Source organism: Dicentrarchus labrax, unplaced genomic scaffold (assembly GCF_905237075.1).
Source record: "Dicentrarchus labrax unplaced genomic scaffold, dlabrax2021, whole genome shotgun sequence".
NCBI lineage: Eukaryota > Metazoa > Chordata > Actinopteri > Moronidae > Dicentrarchus > Dicentrarchus labrax.
In genome coordinates this window covers 24125908-24148224 of record NW_026136704.1, presented here as the reverse complement: position 1 = coordinate 24148224, position 22317 = coordinate 24125908, and the positions used below count along the sequence as shown (strand labels likewise).

Below are 22317 nucleotides of genomic sequence, written 5' to 3'. Positions count from 1 at the left end.
TTGTGTTTGGAGGAGATGCACATTGTCACCAGTGTTTCTTTTTCAGAAAGTATGTGAGTTGCATACCGACCTAAGCTCATCCGCACGGATTATTTTTTGTTATGTGCCTAGCACTGTACAATGCAAAAGGTGGCATAAAGCAGAAAAACCCTAAACTGAGCCTCCTCCAATAATCCAGAATAACATGTAACAGCAATTACAGCACGTCACAGCATGGTATATTCAGTGGACATCTCGTCCTTTCCATCTCAGAGCTGTTCTGACAGATCATCCCTTGTGCCCACTCTATGGCTGACTGGTTTTGAGAAAAAAAAGAGATTGTGAAAGCGAGACAGAGAGATGGACAGAAAAGCCAAGACAGAGATGGAGTGACATGTGTGCTTGCGTAGCTACATAAATGTACACATGCACCCACACACACACACTCACTTACACATTGTTGTATAAGCCATAGAAAAGACATACACCGAATCACAAACACCATTCGGACTGTTCAAACAAAGATATGAGGACTATGTTGTTTCACCTGCAGTTGAATACACACCATAACTAATGCGGTACATGTCTGAACATATTTGTGGATGGTAGGGACATGGCCATACCTTGTCGTAGCAATGATCGACCTGTACAAGCTCATGGCCCACAGATGAAGAGATCAGCAGCCGCAGACTGTCTGACAAAGTGTGAACCAAAAGGCCATCATAAAATCTACGTGTCCACTCCATTAACATGGTAATTAGGCACATCTAGCCACAATGTGAAGTCAACCTGAGAGATGCTGCCAGTGTGTGTGCCAGCTAAGCCACTTTCCTTCCATGTGTTTGTGAATGGTGGCTCTGTCTCAGTAAATGCTGTGCCTGATGCATCAGCCAGGCTGCCTAGAATGTGTTATTTTAGGTGCAAAAAAATTCAAATTCACCAGAGAACTTCTGCGCTGTTCCTGCCAACGCTGACGCATCCCTGCCTCACTATTGTAGACTGAGACATGCTGGCATACTGAGCACTTTTGGCAGACGGTTGAAATCTGTACTTTGAAGTCGTTTGTCTTGAATTAAGTGATTTTCTGTCCGGCACTGTGCAGTGGTAAGACAGCTGATTCACATGCAAAAACCTTGGACAGCATAGGGATAGAGCATGTTTGGAGTACAGAATCCTCAAATGCCAATCACCTCGGGTTTCAGCTCTCCCTTTAACCCTGAACATAAATGGAAAATGAATATATACTGTGGGAAATCATCTCCTTGAGGATCTGTTGATGATAATGATACATTATCAGGAGTAACAGCATTTACCAGCATCTCCATTAGTTTAACACAAAACAGAGACGGACATGTTTTTCATTAACCAATAAAGAGCCTCTTCTGGAATGCACATCGTGACTCATGTTAGTTCTGGCCAAACAAATCCAGACGTATCACTTCTCATAAACAGAATAAAAAGAAGATCAGTTATGAGAAGCTGTCAGGATGCAGGTTTAGACAATAGGCCTTCCCTCAAAGCTGTTGTAGCTATAAGCACTCGTCACCCTGGTGTGTTTCATCTCGACTGTTGGAACAGCAATAATCGATCTAATGGCAGTAAGAAAAACATGTTGTTTTTCTCTGCCCCCGAGGCACGCAGCAGAAACACATACACTCTAAACAGATGGTTTTTCACAAGACAGACTACATAAATACCAATATAACACAAGCAGTGAGCGATATATGGTGACCCCCATCAAGCATGTTTGTGTGTTTTTTTAAGAGTATCTCTTAAGTTACTTTAGCCTAATAAAAACTGCATAAAAATAACACAACCAAAAGAGCAGGCTATTTCTAATGACAAAGAGATGTGCAAGGCTAGCTCTAATGCAGTGGTTCATAAAGTGGGGTCTGGGGACCTCCGAGGGGATGCTGAGGGGGCTCCAGGGGGCCCCAAGCAAAATGAGGAACAGTTTAATTTCACTATTATTTCACTCCCTCAATAATAGCACAATGGGAGCATGTGCTACTGTAATCTATCCTCATTAGAGGTTTTACTCTTCCTACTGTTGTCAGACATCCAGTGCAGACAGTTATGCAGCTGTAGGCCAATTAAAGACTAAAAAGAAAGAAACTCTGGGACAAAAGATCATCAAATAAAAGTATGTGGTCTAATGTGTTTCTATCTGGGGCATCTTGATATTAAAAGTTTGAGGAGCTCTCCCCTTTTTATATGAGGTGCTGAAGGTCTTGGGTGTTCATCTAGTGTGTAGCCAGCGGAGAATAACCTTGTGAACTGCGGTTTGATCCATCACATCTAGATGTACTGACACACAGCAAATAATAATGCTCCAGCACAGTGCAATGCTCGGAGAGATAGCCTTGTGACCCGGGTACAACTCATAAACTGCAGTGCGGCATCAGCTGTATTAATAATCACAGAGTCGTCCCCATGTTTCCTTACACAGATGAATATTTCATTCAGTGCGTGTTGTGCAAATTAAAGACGCGCTTCAAATGGCGCATCGTCTGTAATAACACATCTGCGGGGCAACGTGGTGCAATATGAATGTGTCACATTTAAACATCTGTTTAATAACCGTAAAAAAAGTACCAGCACTGGATTCGTACACATTGTGAGAACGAAGCAGAATTCGCCTTATAGGCTGCATAATACTAATAAAATATGCAAAAATGGGAAAATCGCGTTATAAATTTGGGGGGTAAAGTTGAGACTTAGGCTACTCACCCCTTTTGAACATTTTGTAGGCCTAGGTGTATTTTGTCTTCTGTCCTCTGAGAATCATCTATTCTTATATTCCAGACTTAAAACTTGTGCGCTTTAGTTTTGAAGTTGATCCGGAGCTTTCGTGGCTCGTCGTGTGAATGTCCGTTGTCACTCCTCGGGATTTTCTTGCCGTCCACTGTGTTGAGTTGCGCTGCAGAATGCCGTGGGTTTGATAAACATTGACAACAGACAATAATCTCCTTTTCCACAAAGTCTGGCAGACCTCAGTCGGACCTGGGAAATTAGGCGGAAATCATTGCGGAACAGGCGCACTAAAATCATCCCCTCAGTCCGAAATAATGATAACTCCAGTGTGTGCCATGAGCACAAACGCACAGTAGTCCGATACAACCTCTGATAGCCAACTGCTTTTTAGTCGCATATGACCGTACAGAGGCTGCAAACCAGTTCTGGGGGAAAGTCGACGGTGAACACAAGCAGCCCCCACCACTCCCCCTAAAAAAAATACAGATTTTTAAATTCAAGTGGCCAATCTAAAATTCTTCTCTCGGTGCTTCAGAGCCGTTCAAATCGCATCATATTCGTTAAAATCTCTAATTAACATAAGTTATTTGGATTCACATTCCGCCTCTGATGTCGGATTATAAGCGCAGACTCCTCAAATCCTCCTTAATAATGTAGACTTTGATGCCTTCGGTTTCCTTAAAATCCACCCCCCTTTTTTTCAGCTCTCCTCTCCACTCGTAATTGTTACATTTGTGTGATCTTGTCTGTGAAGATCTCTCTGCTTTCCACCTATGGATCAGAGCTCGTTGATGCGCTCAAGGAGGGAGAAAGTATGTGGTACCGCCTCAGATCCTCCACCGGGCAGCATCCTGCTCCATCCCTCTCAGTGTCTCTGTCCCTGTCTGCGCCAGCCTGAGACACACTGCTACCTGACACCAGAGGTCTTTATAATGAATACAATATGACACAACGAGACAAAACTGGCATCTAACAACAATATAGGCTATTAACCAGCAAACATCAGGGGAGATGTGTCATGCTCCTCATTCTTCAGTATGAGACAGCTCTTATGAGAAAACTCTGGTTTCTGATCAAATAACCTCCTACCAAATCAATATGTTATAGATAATGGACTAATGTGTTAGATAAACTAAGTAAGTCTGTCTGTCTTTCTCTCTCTCTCTCTCTCTCTCTCTCTCTCTCTCTCTCTCTCTCTCTCTCTCTCTCTCTCCCCCCCCCTGACACACACACACACACACACACACACACACACACACACACACACATTGCAATGCATTGCAAATAATTATGACACGCCTAGGCTATTACAGTATTTATTCAACAAGATTTACAAGTTAGGCTCGCAAAAAATATAATTTTATTTAATTGAGTTATATTTTATTTCAGATTTTTTTTAAAGATAGATTTTTATTTCAGATTTTACCTTAATGTTATATTTATTCTATTTAGTTTTACTTGTTTTATTACATGTATGTAAAGCTCAGTGTAACAAAATTAGGCTGCACAATGTTTTCTTTTTATAAATGTTTTGTTTTCATTTTGTTTTACAAGTTTGTTTTTTAGTTTTATTTAGGCTGAGTGATAAAGCACTTTCGAAACTAACTACTACTAACTACTACTACTGACAACGGACACTGTAACCCACAGAGATATACCGACCTGTCCCAGTGTGGTCCACATGTCCTCCTGTCCCGTTAGGTGACATCGATTGAATCGGTGTTCGACTTTTCTCCACTCGCCTCTTCGCTCGATTGCTTTCGCCTTTCTGTACCCTCACATGTGTGATGTTTGGGAGAATAAAACATGGCAGCGCCCTCGAGTGAAGTGCAGATTGTTCCTGCCAAGAAGCCCGCAGGTAAATATTAACATCCATTATGAAATATTGAATACAACAGACAGAGAAATATATTTAGAAGTTGATAGATACCTGGCTTCCACATCGAGGAGACGCAGCTACACTGACACAACAACACAGCTGTCCGGCTATGGTGCAAAGAAGAAAATGGGAAAAACACGGTCTGTTTAATAGCTATCCAGCTTTATTCAGTATAATCAACTTAAATGATAAAACATTAGTTTGTTTTTTGCCTTCTAGCTACTATAAAACCAGCGTTAGCGTGATGACTCATCAGCCTTCACGACGAACATGAGATCGATGTGAAGTGTTTGTCGATCAGCTGACAGATGAGTTGTGTGTTTTTAGGGTTTATGAACGATTGTCTCATTGTTACCGAGAGCATCATCCGTCTTGTCAGTCTTGTCTTGTTCGTTTTGATTTATTCCAACAGAAGATCAATGTCTTTGCAGAGTCCACTCCGGAAATGACATATTACCTCCTGATAAGCGATTGCATGATTTCACAAATACAGTTTACCCTTGAACACAACATCTTAGATGATGTGATTGGGTTTTATTTTATTTATTTGCAGTGTTTCTTTCTCCTATATTGGATGTATAGTTTGTTCATTGCCACTGAGGAAGAAACAGGCCTGAAGGAAGTTTTTATAGGATGAGTGTGGTTTACTGACCATGCTAATGGTGTTTCCTTGCCAAAAGAAAAAGTTACATCATTTTTTCTTGGCAACCATGCAGTGTTTCCAACACATGCACAAACTAGCTTTCTATTCAAACATGATTTCACACGATTTCACCGTGTTGGCAAACTTATTGATACATCTGTGCTTTAATCTGTTATTCCACTTCATACATTTGAAAGGGATACAGACACATAATATACAAATAAATAGTTTTAGGTGAGGCCATATTCTCTATATGGGAAACACTGATATAGTGCTACCATAATATGAGCTCACCGCAGAGGCTACAGGCTGGTTTTATAACAAGTAAAATAATGCAGGGAATAGAGAGGTGAAATGTGATGATGATGCACATCTAAGAAGATCTAGTAGGAAAAGAAACTGAAAAGTTTGTTTCTAATTAAGTTTACTGCGAGTAAGAAGACAGTAGGCAGGATTTCTCCTCTAGACTTTGTTTAGTCATTTACAGAATAACGACAGATGGAGCAAGAGCAGCATTTTGATTGCCTACTTTTTGTCTTTTGTTTTTTGTTTGTATTTCATTTAGGTCTCAAGTTTTTTTGTTTTTTCAATTATTTTCAAATACATAATTTACTTGGACTGTGCCATGAATATAGCTCAAGTCAGTTGAGCTTTTCTGCAGCTGTAATAGAGGGAAAGCACAACAGTTTCCTCATTGTGTGCTGGAAAAGATTATACAGAAAATAGTTCAGTGGCTACATGAATTATGACAACTGCAGTGCAAGACTGGTTAAATTAAATGTTCACATTTACATTTTTGAAGAAACAAATAATATTACAGATTAAACACTTTAATTCTGAATGTCTTAGTTATCTATCAAAGTCAAAATAAAGTACTGATCCAGTCCCGGTGGTAGAAAAAAATCAATGACGTGTGTGTGTAAACTGGCCTCTTTAACATGTGAGGATGTTTAGTCGGAAGGATGAGAAGGCCATAGGGTATCTCAAGTTTTTTTGAGATATGTTAGAGACTCTGTTGTTTAGACCAGATAATTAAGACAAGTCTTCTTTGTGACCTTGTTTTCTTGAGCATGTCTAACCTATTGGAAGGGGTTTGTTTATTTTAAACTTAAAAATATAGACTGACCTTTTTGTCCGTGAGTCACCAAAGAAGATTGTACATTGTGATAAAAGTAATTCTGTCTGTACTTGAGACCAAGCAGGGCGACATGAAGTTCAAATGCTGCCAGTAAAGTCTCAGCCAAACCTCTTTCAGCTTTTTTTCTCCATTTCAGCCGGCATGTCAAGCTTTCCAGTAGCTTGTAGAAAAATTGAAAATAGAAGATGCTACAAGGACAAATTTGTCCAATTCCACCACTCTCAAACCTCTTAAAACCTGGCCTATTCCTGTTTGAGGTGGGAGACACATTTGGGCAATATTGAATGTGGAAAGCGACTTTCCTGAACTGCATTAGCCCCCTCCACACTCAGACTGTGACCAGCTTGCCTGTCGAATAGCGTTCAGTCCATTAGATATGGCGTCCTTGCTTCAACCTGTGTTTATTGCATTGCTAACCACTCCATCATTTGACTTTCTCTTCAGTCCGAGGACCACGGCGGGTAGCCAATCAAATTCCAGATGAAATCCTGCAAGACCCTGAGTTACAGGAGGCGATCAAAGCCCTGCCTGCAAATTACAACTTTGAGATCCACAAGACGGTTTGGCGAGTGAGACAAGCAAATTCTAAGAGAGGTGAGCTCTGTTCTTTCTTAAAACATTTGATTAATTTAGCACATGATAAGAAGCTATATTAATTTATCAGAGACAGTCATTGTATTTACTGTAGGGGGGAATGCCAGATTAAAAAAAAAAAAAAACTTAACATGCAGCTGTAGAATTGTTTTCCTTATCCAAAAATCTGTGGTTTAATACAACATGGACATTTACTAAAAGCTGAGCCAACCATTTATTCCACAATGTCACATTAAACATTAGTGCTTGTGCTAGAGGCTTTTAAATTGCACAACTGACTTCTGAATTAAGTTATACTAACTGAACTGTAACAGAGGCTTTATGAAGTTACTTGAAAGTAAAGGATCTGCAATAAATACTTTTACACAGCCTGTGTCTTTATAGTCATATTAACTAGAAAGGATGGAGCACAAATGAGGCTTTATGTTAAAGGATCCCTGTCCCAGAACTGACAACCATTACACTGTTCCTGCTGTCTTTTTGAGTGGAAAATATTTATTCTATGTCCATTAATGTCAAAAGAGACAAATAATGTTAGCTAAAATTTTATGAAATGGTTCAGCACTGAAATATGCATTCTTGCTCACATCTCATTGCCGACTGCTTTACACGTTTAGAGAAGATCAGCAGTACAGAGTGAATGTATGAACACACAACATTAAGAATCGTGTACTGAAGGACAGCGTGTGCAAGCATTCATTCAGAATGCCATCCATGAGTGTATCTGTGCTTTGACCTACTTTGTGGACCTATTGTACAATCAGTAACCTGCAAGATTCACGCAGGTTTATTCAGTGTTGTGAAAGGCAGAGTTTTCAAAAGGCCATGTAGGTCAGCCCACAGTGACTATGCCATTAAAATCACTGAACACGTATTTAAAAATACACACCAAAAGCAGAAAAAAAAAAAGCCCTTTTGTGTGTTCACTCTCATTGGTCAGCTTCGACACCAAAGTGAAGCAGGATGCTTTTCACAAGCACCTCCATGTCCAGTGTGTTTTGGAGTTGGTTAAGACTGAATTTGTGAGGGGCATGTTTGCCTTCTTTGATCTTTGGAGGTTGGGGGGGGGCAATTCCTTCAGGAATTGTGCTTATGTGTTATTGACAGAGTTGAAAGGCTACGCTTACACTGCAGTTGATAGTGCTCCAGCTCAGATTTCTTCTCACTATCCATGCAATACAGATGTTTCCCATTTCTTTATTTTTTAAAATTCATATTGAAAGCAGAACTTGGCCTCCATAAACAAAAAAAATCATTTCAAATCCAGCAGTAAAGTTAGAGGAGGAAAAAGACTATTTATCTAATGTGGGCAACAATTTCAGTTCCCTCTCTGACAGACTGTCCAGACATCATATCTTTTGTCCATTGGTGTTATTTCAGGATGGAGGTAATTTAAACTGATATGAGATATAGGTCACTCAAAAAGTACAACAGTAAAACAGAACAATCAGATCTGAACAAAAAATCTGATTTGAGTAGCAAGGCCTTTTGGGATTGTAGCACCGTGGGACACCTTTGCTGACATCGGTTTTGGTCGCTGGCAACAGGCAAATCATCGTTATGTTGCTCTAGAACTGCCTTTAGTAACATTTGATAATATTACATTGTTTCACTAGCTGCTATGCCATTATTAGGTGATAGTAAAAACAGAACAGAAAAATAAATTGAAAGAAGCTTTGAAAGGCTGCAGTCAGTCCCCTTTCAATTTTGCAATATTAAGGCACAGCTATAGTTCTAAATTACAAACTCTGTAGGGAAACGAAGCAGCAAAGAAATGAGAATCACTGTTGATGATGGATACAATACCTCACGTTCACTCTAACACATAATTTGCAGTGTTTTAATTGAGGCTCCCACTGACAGTCAGTCCAGGACTAATATTATAAAAATACACTCAGGAGTAATCAGATGGTGTGAGTCCTTGTGCTGACAGTTATGTATTGTGAACCTCATAAAGAGAATTGTGCCTCATTTCAAGGTGGATTATTATGACAAGCCACACTTCCATGCATGGCTGCTTTTCATTGTTTTTTGCATAGTAACAGAACCAAATGACGGGTCGATTTACGTCGATGTCACCTATAGTGTTGACGTTAGTGCTGGCCTTGTAATACACATTGTGTGTGAGTCTTAATTTGTCTCTTTATATGGCGTACCCAGATAGAGTAAAATAGCATTTGTTTGTCCCTTCTGGCTCCACTCACAGCATCTGTAGATATAAACGATTCAATCTAAGGTAACAAAAAACACAACAATTCCTATATTCAGATGAGTATAAACTAATGAAAACATACCTTTTTAAATATTATATTACATTTATGACAATAGAGCCTCCTAAATGTTACACACTGGACCTTTTTAAAATCCAACAAAGCACATGTGAACTAAGCACAGTTTTGTTTTAAGTTACTAAGGGTTTTTATTTTCTGTCGTACTGAAAATGTACAAAATTTAGTTTTGTTTTGTACACCTCAAAAGCTTGTAGTTAATTTATTAATATCAACTGTTAATCTTCAGTTTAAAGCAGAAAGAAACGATTTCTTTGCTTCATGAGTGAAATGGTTTTGTACTTTTTCACTTAAATGTAGTCCAAGGAGTTTTTAACTGGTTATGGAAGTCTCAGTTTAATACTGATGCCTCTATTTGGCTGACGTAAGCAAACAAGACCATCAGCTAGGGGATTGGCATTTTTAATATAGTTGTTATTCATGCAAGGCACCGGGTCAGATTCAGTTGGATTTCCCCTTTATCAAATGAAACAAGTCATTAGAAAAAGTACAGCCATAATTAGTACAAAATTAAAAGTCTATTTTAAAATTTTACTGACATTCCTATATCTGAAAGTTGTAAGGATTATTGGTCACTATAATCTTTCCTCTTGTCTTGTTCAAAGAGATCATTTACTACAGCAATTTTGATCTAACTGATAGGCAACAAAATCCACAGTCCTAAATGAACCTATTAATAAGTTAGACAGATCAAGTGAGCACCTTTCAAAGTCACATTGATTTTATTATAAATTTCCCTCTTTGTGCTTCTATAGGCAGTGTTTACCTGGCAGATGAATAAAAGCACAGAGGGAATTTGGTTCTAAACAGACTGAAACTTTTGACTTTTGTCCCCCATCACTTTCATTGATATCACTTTGGGAAGGGATCTCTCTGCGGCCAGTGAGAACAAGAGGAATAATAACAGCAATCAAAACCAATTTAAACATATGGGCAATCAATATTGGTTCAAGATAGACTTCAAAAATGTGACCCTATCCTTTTATTGTATATGTATTTCAGTTATTGCCCTCATGCATTGTTAAGTGTATATTTTGACTTTTCCTCCTGTGCATGGTCATGGGATAGTGTTGCAATGTCGGCCTCCAGCCAAAGAAAAAACAGACGTCCTTCACTAATGTAAATGTCAAAATGTGTAGTTGTTCAGTATCCTGCCTTGGGTGGAAATATGCAGATGGCATGCCAAGAGGATTGAATCACGATGTCCCTGTGGGGAGTGTGTGGTTTACCACAGCTTGCTGGCTTTGCTTTTTTGTTGTGTGACGTTTTTTTTTTTTTCATCAGAGCTCGTCGTCTCTCTCTGAACTCAGAGAGCATAACTCACCTTATCACCCCTGTCTCTCTCTGTTCCTCTTTGTGTCCATCTGTTTCTTTGTCAGCCTTTGAACCTCTTTTGAGTGTCATGCACTGTGCTTTTAAAAACGAGGACTGAGGCATATACAGAATAATTTTGTTTCTGCTGCCCAGCATCGTCTTTCTGAGTTTATGAATAGTCAAAAGCTTTATGTTCTTGTTTTGCCTAATTTTCTCTTTTTAATCTAATTGTGTGTTGTTTTGATATAATCTGTTGTGCAGCTTTTCACAAGAGAAGCTTAGTTGTTCAGAGTATTTCTAACTGCTGTTGGCTGTCTGCCGTCTTGATTACTGTCACACATTCAGCTAAGATAAAGACAACTACAATTTAATTAGATGATAATAACTAGCTGACTTCAGTCAAGTGTTTTGTGTAGAGAATCAATGGTCTGAGTGATGACTAGAATATGAATTCTGACCAATGAGCGGACCACATGGAGGATCTTCAGACTAGCATTCACGACTAAGATGGAAGCAGTGTATTTATCTAAATTGTTGTGGAAATATGGCCACTCTTTGGAAGATATTGAATGTTTTGTTAAAACCAAGCGGATGAAGTGGAGGCAGGTTTGCTTTCTTTAGCCATGGTTAAGTAATCATCATATTGAAACTAGCCAGACCAATACTGTATCGATATTTGAGAGTAATAAGAACCTGACTTTACATTCTGGGTGGTTGCATTGCTTAAATTTGTTTGAAAACCCAAGTAACACATTTTTCCAATCTTCTAATCTTACCATTTTATAATGGACTTTGTCTTACAACCGTTTTTTCGGCCTTGCACACAACTACCACATTCATATTTGGAAAAACAGAGAATTCAGATAAGACATCATGATCATTTCTCTTAGATGTTTCCTTGAGCTTCAAGACACAATGCAAGATGTGGAGCATTTAGTTCCTCCCTTTTGCCCATGCTACAAGTGGGAATATACAAGAAAAGTTTTAATGATGATAATGTTGAAATCACAAAATTCTTAGTAAAATTTAGAATCAGAATTTTGCCAATGTTAACTACACATCCAACTAAGCCACAGATGGCACACCTGACTAAACAGAACAAAATCCAACACATCCAGATTGACAAAACATCAACCCAATCTCCCAATTAATTCATGGTGCTTTTCTAAAAAGTCTCTTTGTGCATCTTCAGAACCACTGTTTTCTTTCATCCTCAAATACAAAACGACTTCCCAGTAAGCAGTCCAAGGTGGCCTTTTCTCCTCTGTCTGAACAGCGTGTTCCTTTTATAGAAAACATGACAGTAGTGAGAGGGCTGCCAGTGTAAAGTTCAAGCAGATCATAGTCAGTCGTATCCACGGCCTGGACATGCACATGTGGATATATGTGTTTTCTAAATATTCCCTTATTAATGGTAAATGCATTTTTACATACAATAACATACGGTTGTGGAGTTGTGTCTATTATGTCCAAATTCAAAGTCTATTTGTGTGAAAGTAGTGATTAATAATAATAAGTCATATTAATGAGTTGAATTTTAAAAAAGTTATTAAATAGTTTCAGACTGTTATTAGTTTATTTATGTTTTCGATACATTAATTTAATTCAGTTTTATTTATATTGCGCCAAATCATAGCAGAAGTTATCCCTGGACACTTTTAATATAGAGCAGGTCTAGACCATACTCTATAATTTTATAATATATTAATATGGTTATAGTCAATCTATAGTACATTATGCAATATAACACAATACCGCCACAAACTACAGCCTCCAAAATGAACATAATGTTGAATCTAAACCTGTTAGCTAGATTTACCTAATAAAGTGGCAACTGAGATCACTAAATTTATTCCTTTTTGATTATTTCACTATGACCACCTTTTCTAATTTGGACCATTCTGGAGTCACTTAACATACAGTGTGTGAAGACAGACTACAGACGTGCATTGCCATCAACAATGTGCCATACCACTTACATTTTACTTTTTCACATTGCAGCTGATAGACATTTGACAATTCAACATATTCATGTCTATGTATTGTTTTGTTAGGTGGGTTTCTTTTACAAGCCCTTATCCGCTTTTGTTTTATTTTATCACATCTAACCACAAATATTATACATCCACACAGCTAACATTTAATCTACTACAAGATAAACCCTGTATATAGCCTTATTCTAGTCTTTCTCGGTATAACCTCCCTTTTAAAAATTCTGAGTAATCCCTTGGCTTTGTCCGTTCAGTCTGCTGTTTGCTGACAAATTGGTCTTTCCAGCATTTTCTTAGTTTACATCCTGTCTTTGATTGTTAACATAATCCCACATGTAGCTTTTCTTGTTATCTGCACTGCCCTTTGGTATGTCATTGTTATATTAAACATCATTAGAGGACTGTTTATTGACAGTTCATGTGAGCCAAAAGTGGTCCACATTAAGTGACATAATTCTGTATATAAATTCTTCTGGGCGTGCAGCTTGCAGAAAAAACTAGGCCTCGACTCTATGGTGAAGCGTCACCGTAGCCACAGCTGCGACATGCGACTCAGGCGGGCAGTGTGACTGCTGTAGTCTGTTAATACAGGCGCCGAAATATAAAGCTAGACATTCCACCAAGCACACGTGCTGCTCAGGAAAGGAGTGTGAACGAGCCATAAGAAGCTTTCCACACATCAGCCGAAACTGTTAAATGTACTCCCCTTTTTTTGTGTGTGCTTGGTCTTTTCTGGACCAGGAGTGCACTTCCAAAAGTAGAAGCAGCTTATCATCCTTGCATGCAAACTCAAAAAACGTCAATGTCCGAACAGCCAGTCCCACCTCCAGCAACTGACTCACCTTTCGCCGAGGGTAGCAGATGGAGAAAGCTCTTTGCTTCTGTCAGCCGCGCAAGAGGTGTGCTCTGAAACCTTTCTCTGTTAATAAACTTGCCCTTTTCTAGGTAATGACCTGTCTCTCATTGTCTGCATGAGCGCTTGGTGATCCCTTAACCTTTCATCAGAAAGAAATGCTTGTGCTCCTCCTCTTCGCACTGCCCCATCTATCACTCCATCTCATGACCATTCTCCCTCAACCTCCTTGGCCTTTTGTCTGTCCCAGCCTTTATTGTTTAATGCTGTCTGGCACTGAAGTCTTGAAAGTGTTTCAAGCCTGGTCATGTGAAAACGTTGGCTGCGCTGAATTCAGTGTGTTTGAAGTGTCCACTGAGACATTGATGGATTTATTGAAGTAAGGTGTGACGAAGTTTGACTAGGAGAAAATGTCATGGTTGATTGAAACAAAGTCTTTGTCTCCAGGTGCTTGTGACCTGTGTCTCACTTGGTGGCAAGGACTTCAGACTGAACTGTTCCACACCCTGCGAATGCATGTTCGTGATCGTCTCAAATGAAACATAATTACATTACTGTTTCAGAAGGGGTAAATGGCAAAAAAAGAACTGTTGACAGGAGGCCTTGCTTATACACAAACCATATAGCCTAATATAATCCCAAACATCAAACGGCAAACCAATGAACGGCAGAAACCCTGTATTTCACACAATTACGAGCAGGCAAAAACGCACTCAATTAAAAATCTGCTAAAAATGCATTCTAGTTAATTACAAAAATCCTAAAACTGGAGTACATTCAATCTAACATAATTTTGAGTATTAAAAATATTAGTTATTAGTGCTTTACTAATTTTCTCAAATGTTCATATTTTAGTCTTCTACATTGAAAATATGTAAATCTGCTTTGAAAACGAAAAGGAATTAATTTTACGTCTTTTTTTCCTCAAAAGATATTTGATGAAAATGTGAAATGAATCCTTTGTTGCCAATGAAGATAAAGTGTATTCTTGACTTTAATAACCATATAGTTTCAATGCAAGTTAAATTATTTTCATATTTCTCCTAATCCTTTGATTTGGACCAAGATATTGCCATTTTTCTCTGAAACTATTTTTTCTTGATGAAATATAAAAGGACTGATCAATTAACATTATATTAATCCATTTAAAAAAAACAAAAACAATTTATTACAAGTTGATCGAGCACCATTTCCAAACATTTTCTGGTTCCAGCTTCTCAGATGTGACGAATTCCTGCTTTTCTCTGTTTTACATAACTGAACATTTTGTCTCTTTGGGTTTTCAGACGTGTAAATTATACCACATGGGGTTTTGGGGGCAATTGACATCAACATTTTTCACTATTTGCTGACATTTTATAGACCAAGTGTTCACATCAGAAAAAAGGTAGACAGATTTATATACATATAATGAAAAAATCCTTAGTTGCAGCCTGAATTGGTGTAAAATGATTCATTTTGTGCATTTTTTAAATCACAAACCAAAATGAGGAAATGTGTCAAATAAGGAAACTATTTTATTTAATTAATTTCATAATTTTTTATTATAAGTGGTTATGCCATCTCATAGCACCAGATTTGCTTTCCACTAATTTCCTCCCTGTCACTCTTGTCTTTTCCCTCTCATCTACTTCATGCTCTGATTCCTGCTGTTATTCCTTGCGGGTTTATACTTGACATCATCATATCTTAGGAGTCTCTGATAACCAATGTGTCGTCATGTTTATTTGATGACGAGATGGCAGGATTAACGTATACTAAATCATGGATTCTTTAGGATCTTTAATGCAAAAACCACAGGACTTATCTCTTAAGAAATCCCCAAATGACATTCGGATTTTCATCTTTGAATTCTAAGAAAACATGATGATATTATCTTCAAAGGAAAGCCTGCAGTTTGGTTTATCTGAGGTGAGGAAGCTAAAACATTTTGATTGGTGTTTGAAGTCTGTGAAAAAATATCTGATCATGTCAAATTCATACGATTAATACAACAACATAAAACCTTTTATTTATAGAAATGTAAATTAAAAGCAGTTGAAGTTATGTTAAATGATGCTCTGAGTAATAAAAATAACAAAGCGCGAGAGAGGTAGCCGATCTAGAAGGATCTATCTGAAGGATAATCCAACCACAAAGAGGACTAATGTCACTATTGAGCCAAAGCTTAATAAAAAAAATTCTGAAATTAGAACAATAAAATCAAATCATAATTAACTTAACAGTTTAGCAAAAAACATTTTATATTAAGTTCAAGAATTTTAAAGCCAGCATTGAGTTACACTATCTGATTATTTAATCACAACCACACTTGCCTCTGTGCTGTTTTAAAGTGGTAAGATATTGTGTTGATTATTATACCTTGCTCATTTTGTTTCTCAAAAGCATAATTACATCTTGTTTTCAGAGGCTCACGCTTTTTTCAGTAGAGCTAATTTATTTCAAATCCCCTGCACGCATATTTGTGGTGAGCTCACAGTTATTGAGAGGTTCAAAGAAAACACGTTAGATTTCCTTTTCCCACTACAACCTTCGTCTAATATAATCTGAAATGAGGCACAAACCACTTTGTAATTCCTTCCCTAAACGTGTTTTTTTTTCTTTCATTGATTCATCCCAGTTGGTGTCACACATCAGTTGGTCTTCTGTTGTCAACACGCAACACCATCAACAGGACCGATGCTTGTTAAGTGGTTGCTTGATTTCAATTTTATAGCAGCCCCATCAGTTTGTCCATATTAAATTCTAGCTTTGAGACATAAACTCGCATGACGTTGTGGAGGGAGGCTGTATTTGTGCGTTTCGGTAGCAAAGAGAGTGAAAGTGTGACTCACAGAGCCCGTGGCAGGCATAGAGATAGACAGGAAAAAGAGAGAGTTTAATGGCTCTGTACAAGCCGTGAGCTGTAGAGCTAGACCTGTGGTGATTGGTTTGGACTATATTTCCAACAGCCCGTCACTTGCTAAAATAAACCAACAGTACTACCGTGGCAGAGGGGAAATTGCCCTGAAATGTCACTATTTGCTGTCAGTGGAGCACTCTGAACCAGTAGCATAGACTATGTATAGCTGTGCTGTCCAGGATTTTATTAAATAACATGCTGCCATCACTCTAATGCAAGTGTGTAACTTTTCTGTTTGCCTTTTCCCACTCTCTCCAGTGGCTCTGCAGCTTCCAGAAGGCCTGCAGATGTTTGCCTGTGTCATCGCTGACATCATTGAGAGGTAAGGCGGAGAAAGAAAGGTGTTTCTTTTATTTAATAAGTTATTTGAGAGTCTAGGAGTAAGCAGCTGGTGTAGAAGGCGAGCTAGCGGCGTATGAACCTTTAACTGCCGCATCCACTTGCTACTCATTAAGAGAGCGAGAGCTTTATCGCAATTCCCCGCCTTCGACTCAGTCAGGGATTCAGCAGAAAATGAGACACGATTACGGTGTTTTAGGACAGAGCTGATATCACAGCTTCCCTTGCTCACAGTTGGAGGAGGGAAGAGATATTATTCTTGTTAATTACATCTTGTTTCAGTTTGCATATGCCCTATTGCACACCAGCACTCTATTACACAGACAAGGTTTTTTTTCCTCCATCCTGCAGTGAGAAGTACTGGAGCATTAATGTTCTTCAGACCTAATAGTTTGTCTTTTATACTACGCTGTTGTTTAGCCTACAGTATACTAAAAAAAATGTGTACTTCAATGCTTAGTAAATAGAAACACACATGCTGAAAAAAATGTGAGGGCCACACGAAGCACAAGCACGAGCAAAATCAGCTCTGTTTACAATTTTTCTCCCCGGTTGTTGTCTCTGCGGTTTCACCTTCAGTTAGCCTCTGTATATCAGGAGCACTGTCTGCCAAGTGTTTCCTCAAAGAAAAAACCTGCTATCGTTAAACACCCAGAGTGGATTCTTTTCAAACGTGTTTAGTCAATACTAACCTGATTACGAGATAGCCACGATGAAGAATAGAGTGGCTGGAGCTGCCATGAGCTTCTCAAGCTTGGCAATATTTCATTTCACACAGGAAATTCGGATCACGTCAGTTTGACCGTATTTTTGTGCTCTTTACGTACCAAGACACATTTATTTACCATAGAAATGATAAAACTTTAGTCTTGCTCATAAATGCATTGGGCAGGAGTTTGTCTTTCTCCCTTGCCTCAACTATTTTTTCTATCTTCTCTTTTTACTCCATTATTTTGTTCATCTTTTTCTTCAGCTGCTATCGCTCTATCTTTCTATCACTCTCTTTACTGTAATTTCTTTCTTTTTTTTTTCACGGCTACAAAGATGACAGTGAAGTTTTGATGATAGGGTCTGGTCTTATCAGTCCTGCAGCTATCAGACTGAGAGCTACCACCATTTGCTGCATGGCTTTTAAACCACACGCCCGTGCAGTCCACATTTATATGTTTGTATTGTCACTGTCCATCACAGACTCTGCGAAATCATCCCCATCTTTTCTAATGAGAGCAATTAGCAGACACTAATTGCTTTTCTCACTGTCTTCATACTTTGTCCTCTATCGCGTGTCTCTGTATTTTTCACACTCTCTTCACCATCCACACGATTTCTCCCTCAGACTGCGGCAGAGAAGATGGTTCTCACGGTTTCCCTTCATTAGGTCCTGCTATATAGTTTCCCTGAAGCTATTTTACCACTGTGCTGTCTTACTATGTAAGAATTTTCTTTGCAGTAGTAGTCTTTCCAGATTTAACAGATGGGTTCTTTGAATCCTGGATAAACATCAGAACCTCTGAGAAGTACTGAATATCTTCCATCTTGTGCACAGACAGCCTGAGTATATTATTTGGATATCAGCTAAATTTGGGCACTGCTGTCTCCAAATAAAATAACAAAGTTCTTGACGAACTCAGTGATGGTCATCCAGGATCATACAACTGCAGTTTTGCCCTTTAAAGTACATTTCATTACAATTTATTTGTGCAGTTTTCCTATTTTCCTATAGGTTATAACATTTTGCTGACAAACATAATTACATCATAGATCATGGCACATGACCATAAAGCTACAACAAAGTCTGACAAAACAATAAAAGAGTGGTCAGCCAATTAGACGTACTGTAAACAAGATGAGATTTTAGATGGATTATTTAAACTACTTAATTTGGAGGGTACACTGAAAGTGAGCCCACCTGAAATGTTTGCAATAATCCCCAATCGCAGAGGGAAACTATCTATGGTCAGGTTTGGCCCTGATCTTGATCTGAGTCCTTTAATATTGGGTAGCTCTGATATTGTGGTGGTGGAAGAAATCTGCAGCAGATGGAAGATCTTCAGAAAATAGACTTTTATTGAATGTAATGAAAGCCTGAGTAAATTCTGCAGAAATACGTACTGACTACGTAAGTCAGAACACAAAAATGTCATCAGTCTCTCCCAAGTTAACGTCCCACATTCATATCTAGAACATTCCCTTCTTTCTGGAACATAGCAGGAAATTCCACTTGGTTTTCACCAAATATGTCCCTGGCCCAAGACCAGTTCTTCTGATAAGTTTACCCTAAGAGACAGACGAGGCACCAAGTTGAACCACAGTTAAAATCTTACATAACCACAATGGATTACACAAGTCCAATCAAATATTTATATTTACCTAAATGTTGATTATATATGTAGCTGTGCATTTAAATAACACAAGTAGCCTTGTAAATTTAGCACACACTATTTTTCACAAACTATATGATCCAGATTCTGAAGGCCCTGGTTTTAAAACTACCTAGTTGACCAGGTTTATTATTGATATGCTATTAAGGAATGTTTAACCTGGAAGAATTGCATTCTTGAAGCTAGTGAGAAGACATGTCACTCTGTTGGAGTTGGGACTACGGCTTGTAGAGAGCCCATAACACCCTTTGTGTGTCTGTATGTTTCATTATGGTTTGCCATCAGGTTTCTCAGCTGATATGGCCTACAGTCTGTGACATTTGTCATTTTAACCGATGAAAGCAATGGCCACCGACAGCCTAAAATGAAAGGCTGCTACCTTTTTGTTTTGTACATTGATCTTTGCTATAAGAAAGTCAAGTGAGATAAGATATATGCTATAACCAGAGTTTTGACCTAGCCTCTGGCTCAAAACAGAGTCAATCATCAGTGTGATCAAATCATTTTTCATGTTCATATGTGAAAGAAGAAGTCCACTTGCCTTTGACTTAATACTGGATTATCTTCTTAGACATGCTTTGCTCGTGTGATGGCCACAAGAATGGCAGTTTAAGTCGACAGCCTCATCACATCTAAAGGCCCACTGGAGCAAACATTGAATCTAAGGTCAACACCATCTGGTACCCCCTACCGTATAATCTGTGATCCTGATGTGTGGACGAAATTACACATTTTTTAAGGAGGAACTAAAGGAACTCAAGGTCTTGGTTCAAGTCTGTTACCACTTCATACTGTAACTGGATAGATAGTGCCATGGAAGTCACAATAGTCTAGATAACAATCTCAACACAAGAGCTCAGAATTTGGCTGATCCCTTCAAAGGTTTAACCCACAGGTGAAAACTCTGTTTCTGGATGTTTAATCTGCCCCCCAGATGAAACTGCTTGTTGGGGAGAAATCAGAATTTTCTGCTGAGAAGCCAGTCAACAGTTTTATCCACCAAATTAACTGATCATGAAATAAGTCATAACTAAATATGTAAACCAGACTTTGCAGCAACTACCAGTTCAGAGGACTTTACTGTAGCAACAGCAAAACAAGCTGTTGCATTGATGAAAGTGTAGCAAATGGGCATACCCATCCTAATGTGGATGTGGATCTAGCATAGGACTGGAGGGTGGTGTTTGGAGAGAGTGAATGACAGTAACCTTTGGATGTTGGCACAGCAGGCTGCTGACCTTGTGTTACACAGCTTATGTCGAGGGTTACCAGAGGTCCCAGGAGTTAGGCTGCTCTGCCACCACCATCACTGCCACAGTTCCTCGTACTCGGGAGACAGGGCTGAGGTCCATATCAAAATGGGGATGAAAGGGCTAAGCTGGCCTCAGAGTAAGGAGCTTCAGTGGGAGGGACTGCTAAGTCTTAATGAGGACAAGCTGCTCTGAATTATGGCCATGCTGCAGTTAATACACTCAGGCCAAAACACACACCCTTTACATATACACACTTTTACACTCACAGTGTACCATGCTTAATGTCATAGGCACTACATTTCTCTTCCCAGCATTATCTCTCTATGTTTGTTATGTTTGTTTGTCCATCTATTTATATCCTAAGCACCAAGAGAAAAGACATGATTGTGCACTCATTTGTGCATTTACATTGAAACAGCAATAGAAACTACAGCCTTCAAAGTGAACTTTGAGTAGGATCAACACATTTCTGACTTCAAAGCGCTTTATGACTTAAAATAAAAATGCATAAAGAAGAGTCAACAAAATAAATAAATTAGACAAAGTAAAGGAGAAGGAAGGAAAGAAGGTTCACTCAGGTTCTTATGGTTCATTCTCTTGTAACAATACAGCATTTGCATTTTTCTTGTATATTACCATTATTATGGGCAGCATGATGAATTGTATCATGATTTGCTAGTTGTGAGATTATGTAAATGTATAGAAATGCAGGAAATGGCAGGAATTAAATTAATTTATATATTTTTTATATTTTTTAATAAAAAAGAAAATAGTTTAACTTAAAAAAAATATTTTAAATAAGTTTTACATTAACTGTAATATTTGTTCCAATATCAGCATACTACATAGCGTGTGCATACATCCATGATTAGTTACGAGCTAGAATGTGATGGCAAGATAGTAAGTGTAGGTAAAGTGAAGGGTTGAAAAACACTGCAATCGTGGCTCAAAACAGAAACTATTTGGAAGAGGTGGAAGAGGTAGTGTGCACTAGGAGTACCCCTTTTCCATCAAATTAGCTCTGGTTCTTGAACTGGTTCTGTTTAGGTTTCAGCAAAAGTCAACAATAAATAATCTCATTAGGAATGAACCTGCCTCCTGTGTGAACTGTCCATACCTAAAATGGGTCAGCCTATACTGTATTTAATAGGTCATAATGGTGGTATTTGGAGATTTGGAGAGCCTAATATTTTCTGACCTAGTATGCGTTTGAGAAACGCTGCCCTAAAACATGCAGTCATACAATATAAATATGCCAAAATGATAAAAGATGCATCATAAAGGTAGGGCTTGGTCCAAGGCTTTTCTACTGAATTGCATTATATTTAGGTAGATGTACCTTCTAGACTGGCAAAAAACATAATGTTCCAGGATTTTAAGATTTTATCACTAACCTAGATATTTTCACCCATAATAATCCAGATCATATATTAGTTTTCAATTTGTGCTATGCAGGCTACCGAAACCTGAGCACAGAGTGAGAGCCCACTTAATACTTTCAAGTAGATGGGTGTCCGCAATCTAAATAACCATGTCACCATGTAAAGCAGCAGTCCATTTATTACAGTGCCATCCTCCTTTATCTGATTCTCTCTGTGCCATTTCATTACATTCTTTACTGCCCCAGTGTTGACATTGTCATAGGAATTCAAAGACTTGTGAACTCTGCTTTCACAAGTAAACAAAAAAGAAGCTCTCAGAATAAAGAAAGAATTGGTAACTTGTGCAGGCAGGCAATGATGCATGTGCTGTCACTGTACCATATGTTTTATTGCCTTTGATAGTATGCCAGCTGTCTCGTTCTAGCTTTGAAAGATACTTTTATGAACTTACTTCAGTATTTACTGCTGCTGCTTTTGTGACAGTGGAGGAATATAAAGAGAGTAGCAGGAAGCAGGGTGTGTGGGGCTATTGCCATGTCCTAATCCTGAGGACAGCACTAGCATTTAATGTTCCGTCTCTGTTCTCCTGGCACGAAAAACCCTGGGCCTCTACATGGAGATGTTGGC

The 22317-nt window shown here is 38.5% G+C and overlaps 2 protein-coding genes across 4 annotated transcripts in view; one reads left to right on the top strand and one right to left on the bottom strand.

The window, feature by feature from the left end:
* The window catches only part of rtn4rl1b (reticulon 4 receptor-like 1b), a 129095-nt gene extending 125474 nt beyond the window's left edge, over positions 1–3621 (bottom strand). The window contains exon 1 of the mRNA XM_051397413.1: positions 2710–3621. Within this exon, the coding sequence (XP_051253373.1) occupies positions 2710–2722 (13 nt within the window). The 5' untranslated portion in view covers positions 2723–3621. The remainder of the gene's footprint in view (positions 1–2709) is intronic.
* Positions 3622–4485: 864 nt separating this feature from the next.
* dph1 (diphthamide biosynthesis 1) overlaps positions 4486–22317 on the top strand; it is a 54679-nt gene continuing 36847 nt past the window's right edge. The window contains exons 1-3 of one of the 3 annotated variants that reach the window (XM_051397414.1): positions 4486–4591; positions 6838–6987; positions 16594–16657. In XM_051397414.1, coding sequence (XP_051253374.1) covers positions 4540–4591; positions 6838–6987; positions 16594–16657 — 266 coding nt within the window. In that variant the 5' untranslated portion in view covers positions 4486–4539. The other 2 variants (XM_051397415.1, XM_051397416.1) reach the window with 2 other exon arrangements.